The sequence below is a fragment of the Danio aesculapii genome, chromosome 15, assembly GCF_903798145.1.
Source record: "Danio aesculapii chromosome 15, fDanAes4.1, whole genome shotgun sequence".
NCBI classification, from domain to species: domain Eukaryota; kingdom Metazoa; phylum Chordata; class Actinopteri; order Cypriniformes; family Danionidae; genus Danio; species Danio aesculapii.
The window spans coordinates 39382007-39401478 of record NC_079449.1 but is presented as its reverse complement, the minus strand read 5'-3'; the positions used below and the strand labels follow the sequence as shown (position 1 = coordinate 39401478).

Below are 19472 nucleotides of genomic sequence, written 5' to 3'. Positions count from 1 at the left end.
GCGAGTTGCTCTCATTCTCACTTGTTCAGGTGAGTGATGACGTATTTGAAGACATCGTAGTTTTCTCGAGGGAACCTGCGGAGCACGTCCTTCATGGTGTGGAGACGATGCTCTCGATCATTGATTTCTGCAGGGGGCCGAGAGGGAACACAGAATGAGACACAAACACATTTATTTTCTTCATGCTTCAAAGGTGTTCACTTTTCCCACAACAAGTATAGTTAGAGGGTAACCGGACGCACACACAGGAGTCAGTCAAAGTCAAGACTTAAACAGTTTGGCCACTCTTGAAAATTTGTGTCCTGTAAATTTCTGTAAAGCAACAAAAGGACCTTACAATTTTCTGCAGATAAATAACTAGTAAGTGTTTTACACAACACTATGAGAAATAAAAACTGGACTTATGTTTTGGCTAATTGGTGGTTGTCTCACATACTCGCATACAAATTAGTTGCTAATTCAACAAAAATGTAAAACAGTTACTTTTTTTCCCATGAAATAATGCTGATATTTGAGGGAAATTACATATTTTATGTTCCATAAACATGATATTTAGTTGTGCCCCAATATTGTGTGTTCTACCCTGGTACCATAGTACTTAAAGTAGTACAATTTAGATACTTTCTACAGAAATTGCAGAGCTGACTGCATCTAAAGGTTCGGTTTTAACCCCCTGTAATGTAAGATATAGATAGAAGATTGAACGTTGTATTGTAATTAGTGAGATAATAAGAAAAACAAGGAATAATATTAATTGGACACAGATTGAAACAAATGTTGTGCCATATTCTGAGTGCTTAAAGGCCACCTATTTTACCTTTTTTTCAAGATTTAAGATACATCATTAACGTATCTTAACGTATCGTAGGTTAAAACACCATCAGATTATTTATTATACCTTCAAGAACATTGGAATTTTCTGCTCTAATCACAATGTAGCTGTTTTTGTTGCCTGTGCCTTTAATGCTAGTTTTCCCCGCCCACCGTTCCCAAGTGCCTGTCAAAGTGTATCTCAATCTCCGCCTCGGCTGCGTCAGATAAACAGCACAGTGACAGACATTATGGAAGCAGATCTCTGTTAACGTTTGTGAGAAATACTACAGTAAGGACTTTCCCAATGAGTATTGACGTATTTGTTGCTGAGATAATTCAAGCCTTCCTGCAACAATTTCACAGCACAGCAAATGTGACAGGATACACGCTAATATCTACCGCTGTATGGACATCTGTTATGTTAATGTACAAAATAAACCTGATTTAACGTCCACAAACCGGGACTGAAGCATCTTCTTATAATTGTGCTGACATGCCGCTGTGGTGATAAAGACGCTGTAAACGCTGAAGACGCTGAAACCGCTGTCATTCATTACAAACATGCACTGTTTTAGAAACTTGACTTGTTTTAGAAACAACTTTTTAAACTTGTAAAACTCATTCCTGATCACATTTGATGATGATTGATGATCACAGAGAGCTAAATAGATCTTTTAATCCCGGTTGCTTTGTGCACATCCTGTCTTCTTGATATGATTATACACATAAGAGACTTGTTAATACATGGCTGTCAATCTAATCGGTGGGTGGAGAAACCGCACTCCTACATCACGTTGTGGTTGGGAAGGATTTGGATACTATTTTATTGTCAGGAAATTTGAAAAAACATAGACTTATTGTGTTTATATCACTTGAATATAAGTTTGGACACTATACCTACACACAGTTCTCTCCAAACAACTTACAAAAGATGATTTTCATCATAGGTGCCCTTTTAAATTAAATGAAAGAATACAATAATAATACTTTGATGCATTAAAACCAATTCATGTTTTAACAAATAATAAAAACAGGCAAATTTATAATTAAAAAGTAAAATGGGTAAAACTTTATAATAACTACACACTATGAGCCATTTATTAAGCATTAGCAAATAGTGAATTCATTATCTGTTAAGCATTGACTCTACTTTAATAAACGTTAGTAAGCAGTTTATAACTGCACCTACAAATGCTGTATTCTTGACTTACAAACACATTTATAATGTGCTTAATAGCTCTACTTTCATACTTTGTTAATGATTTATTTTTCATTACTAAATTAAGTATTGCATTATTTACAAACCAGTTATTTAAGCATTGTTATTGTTTTTATAAGATCATTCAGAATGAGTTAGTAAATAATGAATAAATTAACATTTATAGTTCTTATTATTTAGACGTATACTAATAGTTGATTTGTATGTTAATAAATGCTTTATTAACTCAACTTCCTCCTGTTTTGTGACCTAATCTAAAGTAAGGACTATTTATGCTTTATAAATCCCTCATAAATGACAATTAAATGCTCAGTTAAATTCTAAACAGGAAAAAAGAACCCAAACAACATTATTTATTTCTATTCATTTGAAGATACACAAATGAAACTGTATCAAATGAAAAATAAATCTTTGCAACCTTATCTAAAATAAAATTACTGTACAATTTTAAACAACATTGATCAAATGTTATTCATCAAATAACATTGAAATGTTGCATCTATTATATTGTTAAAGTAATATATTGTTGTTTTATACAATTTTATGTCGTATATTGACACTCCTGTTATTCAGCAATGGTTAAACTTTACAGTAATTTTACTTTTTAGATGCGATTGCAAAGATTACTGTTCATCTGATACCAAGCCTTTAATTGTCATTTATAAGGGATTTAATAAAGCATAAATAGTCCTCACTTTAGATTAGGTCACACAACTGCATGAAGTTAAGTTAATAAGTATTTATTAACATACATAGTAACCATTACTATATGCCTGAATAATAAGATATATAAATCTTGATTTCAATAGTTTATTAATCATTTACCAACTCATTCTGAATGATCTTAAAAACCTCCAACTACTCTTAAATACAAAAGGTTTGTAAATAATGCAATACTTAATTCAGTAATGAAGTATGAAAGTACAATTAATAAGCACATTATAAAGGCGGTTATAAGTCAAGAATACAGCATTTGTAGCTGCAGTTATAAACTGCTTACTAACGTTTATTAATGTAGAGTTAATGCTTAACAAATAATGAATTCACTAGATGCTAATGCTTAATAAATGATTCAAAGTGTGTATTTATTATAACGTGTTACCATAAAATCTAATTTAACTCAAATTAAAACAGGAATAAATCAAAATGAGCCTGAAAATAAAAGAAGAAATTAAAACACCTATGAGTATAAACATAGTACTTCTAGTCCTCTGTAACTTTGCATCAGACTGAGGAGGGGAAAGCAGAAAAATGCTGAATGCTCTTGCTAATCGACATTTTGTTTAAATGTGTGTGCAGAAATCGAATTACTCCAGCTCCTCTAGATGAAATCAGCATGGGGGCTTTTTTTCTAACACACTCTCTACACTTGGCTTTGGGACCTCAGACTGCTTGGAGGAAGTAATTCAAGAATAATGAGTCCTAATATGCACAAAGGAAGCAGCATGCTCCACCTAAATCAATAAACAACAACTCGAGGGAGGAGTAACAGTGAAAAGGTGCATCTGTGTGTTTGTGTGCGAGTGTACTAGACTTCCCGTCAGTCTCATCTGGGCTGACTGAGGCATTGTTCAATGAAGCACAGTGTCTCATACACACAAACGTAGATGTGCAGAAATGATTGTGTACAGTGTGCAGCCACACACACACACACGCCCTGGGTGCATTGAGCTTGATGGTTGCGGTGAGTCAGAACGGCTTACATCAGCCATGAACGCTGTGAGCCCTGTGTCAGAACATGTGACCACTTCGGCAGATGTGTTCCTCCCTAGTCGCGCACACACATGCACTGATGTCAGCATTACACACACTCCCACACTCACATCAGCATTATGGCCCCAGATGCAGAATTACTGCAGAAACTACAGGAAGAATCTGCAAAACTACCATTTAGGAAAACCATTGCAACATGGTTTCTACGGTGATTTGTAGTGCATTTAGTCAATTTCTAGTGTTCTGGGTCATTGCTTACTGGCCCACCCTTAATGGTATTCTCTATGACAGCGGTTCCCAACAGGGGGGTCCCAGCCCACAAGGGGGCCTCAGCGAGCTCTGTGGGGTGTTTTAATGTAGCAGTGGACAATTAGGAGAATGATCATGTTGCTTTAGTTCATCTTATCCCCTGAAAATGGACAAATGTATAATTCATCCTCTACAAAAAGTCAGAGTCTCACTGAATCACCTTCAGCAGCTAATAGTAATGATGACCCAAGCATACTGGAGCCAGGTGAGGAAGCTCCAAACATTTTGGGTCGCAGTGCTCGCAATCCTGGAAACACGAAATGCAGGAAATACCAAGATAATTACCTGAAATATGGTTTCATTCCATTTTCAAAAAGCAAAGTGTCCCTGACCCAACCACAGTGCATTATATGCACCAACGTTCTTGCTAACGAATGCGTGAGGCTGTCCAAATTAATAAGACATTTGCAGACGACTCATCCCCAATACTGCAAGATGTACCCAATACAAACGGCCTACCGATGTTTTACTTTTATATTTTACATTAGGCTATTATTTGTGGAGAAACATACTGTATGAAGAGTTCAGATGCAAAACCCTCTAAATCCATCTTGTAAATGAGCATTTTCTATCAGGCTCCTCTAATTAGGTTTAGAAGTTTCATTTTATATGTAATGATAAGGTTATTAGCTAGTAAATAATTTTTTTTTTTTCATAAATGTCACTAAACAATTCTCTGTTTTTTAACAAGGTAGATTTTTCTTTTAAAACCAGTTAAATCCACCAGTGCTTTTTATGCAAAACCCTCTAAATTCACCTATTGAGACAAGAGTAATTAGTTGAAAACCACTAAAGATGCAATTAGAAATGATTTTACCAAACATAAAACACACACACAAACCACTTGAAATTAAAAATACATCTGTCAAGTAAGTGGCGGTTCATTACACTGTGGTAACCCCTGATAAACCAGGGACTAAGCAGAAGGAAAATGAATGAATGAAATCTGTCAACTGCATTAATCAATAACATTAAAACTGACATTAATTGAATCTTAATCTGTTGTCACTTCTGATATTTGGGATTTGGATTTAATGTAAGTAGAGCAATGCAAACAAGCGTGTTAGATTCAAATAATGCAGTGTAAAACATGAAACATCAATATCGGTGCATTGTCTATTACAAAAAAAAATGTACTGAAGTAATATAAATAATGTATAGTTTTATCTATTATATTAATCTTTTAAAACATAGCTTGCATTAGCAAATAAAAAACAAGGTAAGCCTACTGTGCAAAAGTTTTTCTTGTTTATCCTCATAGCATCCATGCGGAATAAAAGAACAGCATCTTAACTTCGTCTTTCGTGAAATGGAGTTGCTGTTAAATATATAGTAAATCGGAATCAATCAAAAAGTAGCGCCACTGCGCAAACAAACGTTATGAATGCATGTTACACTTCTGACTGTACAGTGTGCTTTCTGTTTCTTATAATGCTCAGAGTTTTGAGGTAAGGGACGTTTTCATTTGCCATTCACTGACAGTCGGACAGGCTCATGCAGCTCATCAAACTCCGTCTTTTAAAATTGAATCAAAAGCGGAATAAAACAGTCTCCTTATAAAAGCCGGCATATCAGCGCGCTGCTACATTGAAAACATAATTCGATTCGTGCCTTCTCATTGGGTCTCGGGATATAGCGGCTTTTGCTGTCAAAGGCAAGTGGCGTTTAGCGCATTTTGCATTCAAACTGTTATTTCAGAATGCGCTGACGCTGGTATTTAGATGATTTCAAACGAAACTATTTGTTGAACATGTAGTACGTGCCTAAAGCATTCACTCAATGCCATTATCTCATTTTTGGTGGAAATGGCGTTTAGCAGTTTTTGCATCTGAACTCTTCACATCTGGATATAGTAATAAACATACCGTTTTGTTTGAAAACAACATTGTGTCATACCTACTGCAAACTTACAGGAGCGATAATATCATTCAATGTGGAGAGGGGCCCTACAATATTTTCTGAGGGAAAAGGGGATCTCAGGCAAAAAAAAAGGATTGGGAACCACCTGCTCTATGATATACTGGTAAAAACGGTTCGGAATCGATCATGTTTGTATTTACAAACTTAAGCAAAGTTTATCCTCAAGGTTTAATTTGGTTTAGCTTTGAGTATGAATTCAATTTATGGGACGAAAATGTAATCATCTGCAGAGTATGCACTGGTGTTGTCACGATACTGCAATTTCAGTACCAATCGGTTCTGAAATTTTAAAAATGTCAATTTTGTGCTAACATTTAAACACTGTTGAGCACGTTCTTAAAGGGTCACGAAACACCAAAACACATTTTTTGATATGTTGACAGTCATATATACAGTATGTTCCACGTTGCTAAAAACACTATTAGGACACATATTTTTCACAAAAAAGTGAAAATTGGTTGTTTTTGTGTTGTTTAGAGCAAATCTGTTCTTCCAGTTTGAAACTAAAATTTTGAAGCAACGTCCCGTCGATTAGATCATTGTGTAAATTCCAGCGTGGAGATTGGATATCTGTACCGGCCGGTCCAAAGTGACGTAATTGAGTTTTCAGCACATCTGTTCAATAATTCATGAGAAAGACTTGGTTCAAACCAATCAGCGTGCTCTATTGTGAACAATATGCAACTTCATTAATATGCATGATATAGCTTTGAAGACTCCCTTTACAGTGTTCAGAGAGACGCCACGTTGTGTTACCAACTGTAATTCGAACTAGTAGAAGAATTGTTCGGAGACATAGGTTGTCAGAGTAGCATTTATAAATGTGCCGCAATGAAGGTTTTGTTTCCATTTTCCTTTGATATAAGCACAGCTCGCACGTGTGGATTTCAGTGGTCTGCTAACACACGACAAAAAATATTTGTAAGGAACTTTTTTTTTTTTTTTACCAGAGAGCTTTTCGAATCTGGAAATGGTAAAATCCGGATTTGCCATTTGTCTTCTTTAAAAAAAAAAGACACTGTTCCAGTTGGTGTTGATTGTCTTGTCTCTACGAGTTTGGTAAGTGTGTGTTCAATGTTCTTTGTTTATGTTTATTCAGATGGCAAAGTTAGTATTGTCAGCAGTACTGTTTCAGTTTTTAAAGACGTACTTTAGTCAAAATGATTTAGTTACTAAGTTTAAGTAATATCACATATCAGTAATATTATGGACTGAAAATCTTCCACACAGCTCTCAGATCCATTGTAAATGCTGCTCTCTGAGGCCCAGTTTACACTAGTACGTATTAGTTTTAAAACGGTGTTTTAGCAAGAAAACGATCTGCGTCCACTCAAGCTTTTCACCCAGCGTTTCTGAACAACTCAGCGTCTACCTTACACTGCTGAAAATGCACTGCTGACCACACACACACACACTGGCATGCACTGCAGCATGCTTTGAGCACATCTACCTGTGTAGGAGAGCTGTGCAGGTCGGAGTGTTCATCAAGGATCTGCCTCTGGATCTAATCTTACTATATTTGTTAAACGTGATCTTTAATTCATTTTGTTGTCTATATCTAGTGACATATTCCCCGACTTTGGTCTTTTGAATCTATTACTTGTCCCCAGGTAATGTGTTTTGTCTGGTCGCAAAGATAAATTAATTTATTAATTTATGTAACTGCATACACTGATTCTGCACATTTGACTAATTGCTTGCCTTTATTTCCTATATTGTATAAACTTGTTATACGTTAAACATTCATAAAGGCCATTATTGATTATAAAAACTGATATTCAGCAAAGGAGAGGGTTTGTATTTTTCAATGAAAATGAAAGGAGTCAGTGATGTTATAGGCTCTGTTTTGTTATAAATATGCTTACAGTAAACATGACGCTCATATAAATATGCAGCTACACGACGCCTCAACATTTTTGGTGCCTGTTAAGTTGCTAATATCAAAATGAAAACAGGCAGTTCCTTATATCATGTTTTCATTTTATTGTCAAGAAAGTGAAACAACGTAGCCAGGGGGATGTGAATGAGGTTATAAAGTACACTGTTCCCTTTGGAGATTTACCCGAAGTGTCCTCGGGAGTTTGTTTTTCATATCAAACTTGTGAAGTCTGAACTTACAAGGAGAGGATGCAGGACTGAACTGTGTTTAGGCTATTTAATATTGAGGAAAAAGCCCTAATCAGGTAGAGCGAATGTCTGCAGCCTCTGTTTTCAGATGTCTCTGTTTTCCTCAATCCACACTGAGACGGAGCAGCAGGGCTTTAGAATGAAAACGGCCTCTTCAGCATTTCCAAAATGCTCTGTTTTCGGCGCTCAAAATCCCTGGCGTAGTGTGGACGGATGGTGTAACCGTAGTAAAACTTATGCAATTTAAAACTAAAACGTATTAGTGTAAATGGGGCCTGAATCACTGTCTATCTCCCCTTTGTGTGTTTGTTATGCTGGTGTAAAAAATCAACTGTTGTGCACGTAATGAAACTCCCCTTTTCATCTTTCGCCACTCGACACAAAGCTGGACTCACCCACTTTCCTAACTTTTTTTTCAAACTAGACGTGTGAAAACACCCTGCTGAGACAGGGGGGGGGGGGGGATTATGGCCCTTTAAGCTTAAAAACCTTTAAAAATGAATGGTTCAAAAAAAGTGCTCAACACTGTGCAATATTGTATGCCAGCTAGTAAAAGATGTGGCTGCTTCCTTACCACTAAGCCCACCATAACAGAGCAAGTAGAACCGAAGGGTTTACACTAGTGTCATGACCTTGGAGTGAGGGTAGGGGAGGTAACAGATGTCAGCTAGTAAGAGATGTGTGGGTAAACCATACTCCCCTGGCTCCACATAGGTGTACCAGAGGACTGCACTTGAGGCTGCAATCTTTAGCATCCTTGTTAAAGCGCACCTGCTCCCCATGCTGGAAACACCAGTTTAAATCCCACTCAAAGCAGAGAAAAAAAACCAGAGGGATTACACTGGGGCTACAACCCAGGTCGGGAGTTAGGTGCCTTTTACTCTAGTGTGTTTTCATAGTAAAACTACGTCTTGCCTTGTCAAGACTGGCATTTTATTTGTTTCAGAAAAACAGTCTCCATCCACAATATACAGCTTAACATGCATTAAAACCATTCATGCTAACTGGGAATGTGCATATTTTGCAGACACTTGTACTTAGTCTACCACTTGCATACTGGTCATACCAGAGGGTCTTGGCGAATCAAGGAACGATACAGAATAGTTCAGAAGACAAGTCAGAGAACGATTGTGGATAGCCAAACTAAAACAGGTTATTTAGCATTTTCAAAATGCTCCATGGGGTGGCATGGTGGCTCAGTGGTTAGCTCTGTTGCCCTGACAGCAAAAAGGTTGCTGGTTTGAGTCACGGTTGGGCATTTCAGTGTTGAGTTTGTATGTTATCCTATGTTCGTGTGGGTTTCCCCCCATAATCCAAAGGTATATTGTTTCTTAGTACTGGGTTTTGCGGCGGTAAGGGCATCCGCTGCGTAAAACATATGCTGGAATAGGGTCGAAAATCCCATAGTAGTATGGATGCCATCTGTAACTGTAACATAACAAAAATAGTTCTTGAATGACTTGAAGAGGCCATCTACTAAGACCTGCACACTTCCCTTGCCTCAAGACTAAGACTAAAAGCTGCAGTGTTCAACATACTTGTTAAACATACATGCCTTGTCAGAAATGGCAATCTAAATTCCATTCAAATCAGGGCAAGAACAACTAGAGGGGTAACACTGGTGCCGTGATTCACTTATGAGAGTTGTTTGGAAGGGCGAGCTTAACAGAGACCAGGTAGTAAGGCTGTGCAAGTAAATCACACTTCCCCTAACCTCAAGTTGTGCACTAACAACTGACGCTAGAAGTTACGATCTTTGACATCTTTGTAAAAGTGAGCCTGTCCCCCATGCTGGAAAGCCTGTCTGAATCCAGTTCACAGCAGGACAAGTAGAACCGGAGGGATTACACTGGTGACGTGACCCGGGGTGGAAGTGAGGCGAGTGTAACAGAGGCCAAATTCTGTAGTTAGAGATGTGTTGCAAACCTCACTTCTCTAGTATAATTGCATAAAAGCACATTTGGGAGCGGTGAGTTCTTCTACTGACAATGCAAACATTGGGTAAACTGGATTTGAGCAAGGTTGATTCTGAATATCTTACTAACAAACTTCCTTACCGTTTATGACACTACTTCTACTACTCCCATTCAGGGTAACACCTGAACCTGCATCTCTAAAAATACTGCTCAGTAATGGGAGAGAAATAGCACAAACACTGGACAAAGCCTGAAGCTTTCTAGTCTTAACCCATGCTATCAAATTCAATTTACGTTCAATGTCAAAGCTGTATACATATGCGAAATGGTCGTGTCGAAACATGATTAGGTATCTAAACGAAACCATGACCAGAAGTATTAGCAGCAGATCTCCAAAACATTAGGACGTCACGGTGCATTTAAAGTCTACCCAGACATTGATTTCGAGACTGAATATGCAAATTTCATCTAGCCAATCAGACTAAATTACCACTGCCACTGTCAATCAGTAAATGCATTCATCTAAATATCCTGTTGAGACGTCTAATAAGCAGCAGATCAACAAAGCAAAGGCATGTTCGGTCTTAAAGCAGTGCAGGTGCGTCCTGTGCTTTCAGAGACTAAAACAGAACCAGCCTGCTGAGCTGTTGCCATGCAGTCCAGTGACAGACGGACTAGAGCAAAGCCCCACCCACCACCTGCAGAGAGGGACACGGGAGTCAGGTGACCTGCCGTCTGTCCTTTCCCTTATTCTCTCTTCCTTCTTACTCTTAACGTGCTTCTGTTATGTTCTTGCAGTAAACGGTCTTCGGTTATGAGCGTTGGTTTGGCTTGTACACCAAAAAAAACTAATGAAAAGGGTGCGGATCGTGCTAAATTATAAATGAATTTTCTATGAACCAACATTTTAACACTTGCACATTGAGTAACATGATCACCGATGAATTACTGATTTAATCAGTGTACCTCTGTTATCCTTTCCCAGAGCAAGTTTGGTTGTTTTCAAGTTTGTTTTCTGCTGAATCAGGCCTGCAGTTTGTGAAACTATTTAAAGCATGGTAGCACTTAAGAGGGCTTGTTTATTGAGAAACAGTCTGGAGTGAAGGACTAGTGGCAATCTTAGGCTTAAGTCTCATCACTTGTGTGTTGTTGGCTTGGAGCAATGCCCAGAGTAGACAATGCTGAACTTAACATTGAAAAGTGTGTGTGTGTATATTAAAGAATGAGAGAGTAGTCTGTAATGCCACAACAGGAAAATGCACTGCAGAAACTCCATCCATTTCAGCCAGCATGTTACTTAAAGTAGATCCTATTCTTCTCAGCGGCTTATCCCTTGTTTTTCTTTTTCTCCCTCTAACAAGAGCCCTCTACACGCAGGAGGTTCACCAGAGATGACAAACCTCAGAGGACTACGACCAAACACGCTGCTTTCTCACAGTAAACATCTGGATAGTGTTGTCAAAAGTGCCCACACTTCTGTATGAAGTCGATACTTAACTTTATAAAGCGTAACAGTAGCAGGCTTTTTTTCAATACTGGGTCCGGCTGATAGACGGCTGCTTTGAAGCGCTTCGGTGTGTATTCATGTGAGTGCGCTATGAAAACATCAAAAGTTTCTATTTATGATGCTTTTCGCTGAACTGTAGCAAATCAAAGTTATGTTTGTGGAGCGTGTGAATGTAATCAGAGGTAAGGTAGTCAGAATACGCTTAGTGTGCATTAGTTACACCGTTTCAGCAGTGCTGGATCTGGAAACTTATTCCCATTCATATATCGTTTAGCAGTCTTTTTAATATATATCTTTAAGGCAAGACGTGCAGGCCAATAGAGTAAAGAATTAATATTTGGAGATTTATGGCTTAAGCATTTTGAGAAAGCAACCTTTAAACACATGTATTGCAAGTGAAATCGATAAAATACAAATAGATTAAGTGAGAAAAAAGGAACAAATTCTTTCTCTACATTAGACTGAGATTTTTTTCCACAAAAAGCCCAAAATAATAAAATTGACAGGTGCATGTTTTTTTTTTTTTTTTTTTGCAGTGTCCCACCTTCAAGGCCAATTTATACTTAGTCGAGTGCACATAGTTGATCCAGTGTGGCCTTAACACAGTTGACATGATTATTGGTCATAATCAAGTTTTACCATTAAGAAGCAATACTTAGGGTGTACTCACACTAGGCCAGGGGTGCTTAGCCCTGTTCCTGGAGATCTACCTTCCTGCAGAATTAAGCTCCAACCCTAATCAAACACAACTAAACCAACTAAGCCAACTAAACCAAAGGAGCACTTGGTAATTAAAGTCAGGGGTGTTTGATCAAGGTTGCAGCTGAAATCTACAGAAAGGTAGATCTCCAGGAACGGGGTTGGGCACCCATGCACTAGGTTATCCGAACTGTACAAAGGCATATTTTGACCCCTATTTCCCAGTACATTTGACAAGTTTGAGCACTCCAAATTGCACCTGGGCGCAGTTCAGTTGGCCGGCCTTGGCCCGGTTGGAAGAGGTGTGCCAGAGTGCGATTCGGTTGGGCTTTGGCAAGGTACACTTGTAGTGTGAGTGCAAAGCGTGGCTGACAGCGAAACTGAGGACACAACATTACTAATAAGTGACTTTTTTGCCGGCAGCTAGCTCTCTGCAACTCTTATATGGTTGCCCACTGTAGCTAAGCAAGGTTGTGTCTGGTCAGTACCTGGATGGGAGACCACATGGAAAAGCTAGGACGCTGCCGGAAGTGGTGTTAGTGAGACCAGCAGGGGGCACTCAACCTGCAGTTTGTATTGGTCATAATGCCCCAGTATATTGATGGGGACTCTTTACTGCTCAGTGAGCGCAATTCTTTCGAATGAGATGTTAAACCAAGGTCCTGACTCTCTGTGGTCATTAAAAATCCCAGGATGTCCTTTGAAAAAGAGTAGGGGGTTTAACCCCGGCATCCTGGCCAAATTTGCCCACTGGTCTCTTAACCATCTCGATATCATAATTGGCTTCATCACTCCTCTACACCAATCAGCTGGTGTGTGGTGTTCAGTCTAATGCAATATGGCTGCGTCATCCAGGTAGATGAAGAGATTACCCCCAAAAATGTGCAAAGTGTTTTAAGTTACTAAAAAAAACGCTATTAGTAATAAGGACGCTATAGTAATAAGGAATTATTACTATTATTATTATTATTACTATTATTATTATATGGATCTATTAATCATTCTTACTTTTCAACGAACGCAAACTGTCATAGTTTATTTAACATGCAAACCCCTCGCTGCACGTCAGCTGCACCTACAAACCTACATCAAATAGTGGGGGATCTGTTTAGCAAAAAATTTGACTGTGTCTTCACATCCCAACCATCTTAAAAAAACGCAAAATAATATAACTAAAGCAATCTCCAATGTACTGAGCGAGAACGCTTCCCTTCCTGTTAAACTGAACCGTCGCATCATCGATGACGCAAGTGTGATAGGGCTCGGAAGGTAAAATGCAACGTGAGTGCAGGCCATCGCAGGAAGGGGTGGTGCAGGGGGGCAATCGTGCACTGGCACGGTTCAAGGAAAAATAAGGCAAAGTAAGGTTCCAAAGTTTAAATAGCAAATGAATTTAGTTTAAACAGGAAGAGTAACATACATTGTGGGCTTTTGGTCGCACATGATCTCACACATTGACATGCGGCACACATCACTTTGTGATTTTTCATTTCAGCCCGAACTTTACCACTCACTGATGGGGCATTTACTTGCGGGTAGCCATGTTTTCAAGCATGGACATACATTCTAATAAGCACAGATCCAGTTCACTGAGCATTTAAAGGGGAAAATTAAAATTTTTTAATTTAAATGCAAAACTGAAAAGAAATATGCCGGTATTTTGACTTCCCTACTGTCTACTTGTATTCCAGAAGTAATATTGTATAAATAATTGGTGAAAAGTAATATGAAATAAGAGGGACTTGTACAAAAATAAGAGGCCTCTACAAAAAGAGTCCAAAACGTCCAAACACAGGTTGTCACATAGAAGAAAATGTATCTTCCTTCAACTCTTGGGATCAGATTACAGCATGTTGAGTCCAGAGAGTCTACATAGGTGTGTGTGTTTGTGTTCACTCACTGAAGGCTTCCACCAGCTCCACCTGCATGCTGTAGGGCACCAGAGGATCAGGCAGCTCCGAGAAGAAGCTCTTCAATGCTCCAGCCACTGTGTTCACTGACATGTCCTTCTCCACCAGGTCAATGTTAGGGTCTATAATGTAGACAATGAGAAAGAGGAGACAGACTTTGGTTAGATTTTCAAATGGAAAAGGATGTGCGAATCATTGGTAATTCTCAAACTAATTGTTATTTCAAGTAGTCAAATTACCGTCAAGCTAAAAGCTTCATTTTCTGGGTGTGACCAGTTGATGTCCATTATCCTACATATGGGTGTTACTTTAACTTTAGGCAATTTTATGAGCCAAGGGTTGATTTTTTTTTTTTTTTAAAGCTAACAGATTTTAAAAACATTTTGTTGTTTTTTGATCATGTTCAAATGGTCCTGGGAATTTCATCACACATACAGGAAAAGACATGTGCATGTGTTTATGTTACTTTTTATAAACCTTGTATTGATTTCTTTCTGGGTTCAGACTGGTGATGGTGGTGTAATGGTGTGGGGGATATTTTCTTGGCACATCAGTACCAATTGTGCACCGTGTCAATGCCACAGTCTACCTGAGGATTGTTGCTGACCATGTCCATCCCTTTATGACCATAGTGTACCCATCTTTTGATGGCTACTTCAAGCAGGATAATGCGCCATGTCATAAAGTGTGAATCATCTAAGACTGGTTTCTTGAACATATCAATAAGTTCACTATACTCAAATGGCCTCCACAGTTATCAGATCTCAATCCAATAGAGTACCTTTGGGATATGGTGGAACGGGAGATTCATGTCTACATGAACCAAAATCTCTGAGGAATATTTCCAGTACCTTGTTGAATCTATGCCATTAAGGATTAAGGCAGGTCTGAAGGCAAAAGGGGGTCCAACCCCATTTTAGTAAGGTGTACCTAATAAAGTGGCCAGTGAGTGTAAGAATGGTGTAAATTGTTACCAATTCTTTTTCAAATTAGTCAAAAATTGTCAATGTATTTAAATGCATTTATTTAAGGATATAATAAATGCTTGATGTCAAAGTAGCATTGGCAAGCAAATTATTCTGCTGCCATTTTATAATATAATAAATACTAAAAATGCTGCTTCCTTCAGAGTACTGTTAAACAATACATTTATTTGGATTTTATTACTATATGTAATCTAATTTAGCAATTGGGAATTACGAAAAAAATATACCAAAATAATTTAATCTCAATAATTAAAAAAAAATATGCATGACAATTTTTAGTCACTTCGAAACAGAAATTAGTGTTCAGTTTTATGGACTGAAATAGAAGTGAAAGTCCTGGGAATCAGTCCCACCTTTCCCCTCTCTAGCGACAACCATGTGCTCCAGCCAAGTAACTGCCATTGAGATAAATGAGAACGCTGAAGGACACATTTCTCTAGGTACACTCACTGGATACTTAATTAGGTGCATCATGCTAGTATTGAGTTGGTCCTGCTTTTGCCTTCAGAACTGCCTTGAAGGGTTAGTTCACCCTAAAATGAAAATTGTTAATAATTACTCACTCTCATGTTGCTCCAATCCACTGATTTCTTCCTTCATCACCAGAACACAAAGAAAGATAATTTAGATGAAATCTGAGAGCTGTCCCAAGACATTTTAAGTCCAGAAAAGCAGCCAAAAACATTTTTAAAACATTCTATGTGACCTCAGTAGCTGAAATGTAATCACATGAAGCTCCAAAACACTTTTGTGTGGCAAAAAAACCCCTGTAAGAACAACTTTGTTTTGCCTTTAGATTGATCAGCGCAACATGCGAGCATTGTAATACCATAGTAAATGCACACTCTGATCTAATACAGAAGACACAGTCAAAAGTTTTTTTTTTAAAGAGGTTTTTATTTTTTATTTTTTGGTGTACAAAATTGTTCTTGGAGCTTCGTATTATTCTATTTGAACCACTGAAGTCACATGGAATGTTTCAACAATATTTTTGGTTCCGTTTCTGGACTTTGAACATCTCAGAAGCATTGCTGTCTTTGGAGAATGAAAAAGATCTCAGATTTCATCTAAAACATCTTAATTTGTGTTCTGAAAATAATCAAAGATTCAAATGACATGAGGGTGAGCAAATAATAAAATAAATATTTTTAACCTTTTGGTGAACTAACCCTTTCAATCATTGTGGCATGAAGGTCCTGTACATGTTACTGCTGTTTTGGTCCATATTGTCATGAAGCATCAAGAAGTTGCTTCATATTTGATGGCTGCCATATCCACGGTGTGAATATCCCATTTCAGTACATCCCAAAAAACCCTGCTAGACTGAGATTTGGTGACTCAGTGTCATGTTTGAGCTTATATAATATTGGAGCTGTGACACAGTGCCTTATCCTTCTGAAATTAAAATTCCCTGTGGTCATAAAGGGAAGTGCAGGTAGACTGTGGAGTTTAAAATATGCTTAGGTGGTACTAAGAGTCCAAATGTGTGCCAAGAAAACATTCCCCCACTGATACAAGGTAGGGTGGATCCATGTTTTCATGTTGTTTACACCAAATTCTGACCCCAGCATTCAAATGAGATCAGACAACCTTTTTTAAATCTTTTGTTTACCAGTTTTGTGAAGCGTGTGAGAATTGAGTGTCAACAGTGAGCTCTTTTGGTGTTGTTACTCATCTGCTTCAAGTTTTTGTGTGTTCAGTGTGTTGTATTTTCAGTCTTTCTCTGAAGGGTGGCATATAAACATTAAAGAGCCAATCCTCCCTATACGCAACCCATACCGCTGAACCACCAGGGGCCATCCCTTGCTCCTTAACGCGAGTCTATTCTGAGCTTTCGTTTATTTAGGCAAGAAAACACTTTGAAACAAATATAAAAACAGCAAGATTCCCTTTTGTTTTTATTACAGGTGCTGTTGTTCCTCCTACCCAATCCTCAAAACAGTCATAGCAGTGCGTGACTGTCAGCTGACGAGCTCCACAGTGATAAATAGACTATGTTTCCTAAACGGATTCTGTACACGAGATTTGAAGCGGAGCGAAAGTCTGGGTTTTGGGTGCGTGTTTGAACAGGCATATACACATAATTAATTATAATAATAAGATGTTGATCTTGGTGAGGGTTTTTTCCCAAACACAACTAATTTGCTCCTAAATGAGCATAAAAATTTAGGAAAGCAGTTGAATGCTTTCATTATAATGTTAGATGTGTGCATTTTTAAGTGACACCTGTTATTTAATGTAATCAAATGAAAAATCTAAATAAATGAGATTTAAGTTATACAGTGAAGATTAACCAGATTTGATAACTTGATTCAATTTCTTTATAACAGCAATTTAATTTTAATAAGCTGAACTGCTAATGTATTTGCTGCTAATGTACAATAATTTTTTCATTTGTAAATAATAATAAAACATATTACTGACCTTTGAAATGTTTATTTACAATGAAAAAGCTCTAGATGAACTTGTTTAGTAATTTTTTTGGGGGGCATATCCCTTATTTTCACATCCCAATGTTGACAGGTATGGGTCAGTTTAAACTTCAGATGTTCTTTCTGATCAAGTCAGAAACTAAAAATTACATTATAAAAACAAAAACTACATTATAGAATTGCTTAAACTGATTTACCAATAAACAATCAGTTTCTTAAAATCAAGAGGCACTAAGGACACATCCTTCACAGACTGCCTTTTACAAAATCCTGCTCACACAATGCATCTATCTAAAAGCACTTGCCCTTTATAAATCAAACCTGCCCACTCCTGCTGTCTGGATGCATCTTAAATCTCTCGGCTGATCCAGCAAAATGTGTATTTAATAGAGGAATGTGTGCTTTGTTTGCACCTCGTAACCAGTTTTCGGCGCCTGCACACTAAGCAAAACAAAACTTGATCTCATTTCTGCCAATTTGATTGAGATAAAGTAAAAAAGCATTCCCTACTTTTCAGGCACATCCGTATCCCTGTTGTAATCCCTCAGTCCAGCATGTTAAATCCAGCTGACCCCAGATCAGTTACTCCAGCCGTTCTGATTGTATTTTATGAAGGATCGATAATGGCCGTGTAGCACCTGATTGTGAATGGTCTGACATTTCTCCACCTGCTCACGGTGGAGTTGGCCGGGATGCTGCTACGCACATACCTGCGCAGTAATTTCCACCGTAATTGTATTGTCACCTGGCCGCGCGGATTCTGATCGATCAGACACAAGCCTTCGCCTCCTATTAGCTCATGCCGATCCGAACCGGGCCTGAGCAGATCAGTGGAGCGTGTGTGCTCGCGGTTCATTACCCAAACCAATCTGCTGGTAATTAACTGACCTTCTCTTCCGGCGCAAACACACACAGACTGAAACACACACAACTGCCTACAGTGGCACACATAGAAACACATTCACAGCAGACAACAGTTTCTTTAAAGCAGTATTATTAATTTTTTACAAGAGTATAATTGTGGCTTTAATTTATTGGGTTCGTACTTTTCTATTAACTGTTTCCATGGTACTTTTAGTAATTTAATTTGTTTTAGTTTTGAAAAATGTGAAATATTACTACAATTTGAAATATTCCAATTCTATTTTTAACATTTTAGACTTTTTTTACACTTCATTTACGCGACAAATAAAATTTTACATAATTGTTACTGTGCGTTCACACCGAAAGCAGCAAGAGCATCAAAGTAGCCAGAAGTCATTCATTTTCAATGGTAGCCGTCAACGATAAGAGGCGGGGCACATCTTCACCAGTGTGGGTGTCAAGAAGAGTTGAAATCAAGTCAACTTTATGGTAATAAGCTATGACGCGGTTCGCGGCAACCAATGGGAATGTTGAATTCCACCACTTGAGAGGATTCCAGAGAACACAGTTCTGTGAACTTCAGTTACGACCACAGTTGTTGCCAAAGATTTGATTATTGTGGTCACCGGATTTTGAATTATTCCACACCAGATGTGGAATGTGTGAATAAATCACACTATTCACACGTAAATAAACGCATGAACATATTTAGTTTACGCGATTAATTTGCGCATCAAAATCGTGCGCCAAATTAACTTCACAGTAGCAACGATTCGCGTCATGGGCGGTGCGCTTCTGTTTGCCTGGTGACTTTAGCTTCATTGCTAAATGGCTAACATGGATTTTTTTGAGAGAATAGCTGTGTTTATGTGCTTTAGGAAGGCTGAAAAACAGCTATATTCATTCGGCACTGTGTCTGAGATCCTTATGGAGTTCCACCCAGCTCTGTGAGTTCATCAACTCCTCCAGAAACTGTACCTGGATGATGGAAGCTTTCAGCGGTGCTTCTGACTGACTGGCTGTCCAGTGTTGGCAAGTGGATTTCCCCTTTGGGATA

At 38.1% G+C, this 19472-nt stretch overlaps 1 protein-coding gene across 1 annotated transcript in view; it reads right to left on the bottom strand.

Annotated features, from left to right (window-relative positions):
* arhgap35a (Rho GTPase activating protein 35a) overlaps positions 1–19472 on the bottom strand; it is a 144848-nt gene that overhangs the window by 3216 nt on the left and 122160 nt on the right. The window contains exons 5-6 of the mRNA XM_056473817.1: positions 14124–14255; positions 22–127 (exon numbers count right to left, since the gene is read on the bottom strand). Of these exons, the coding sequence (XP_056329792.1) occupies positions 22–127; positions 14124–14255 (238 nt within the window). The remainder of the gene's footprint in view (positions 1–21; positions 128–14123; positions 14256–19472) is intronic.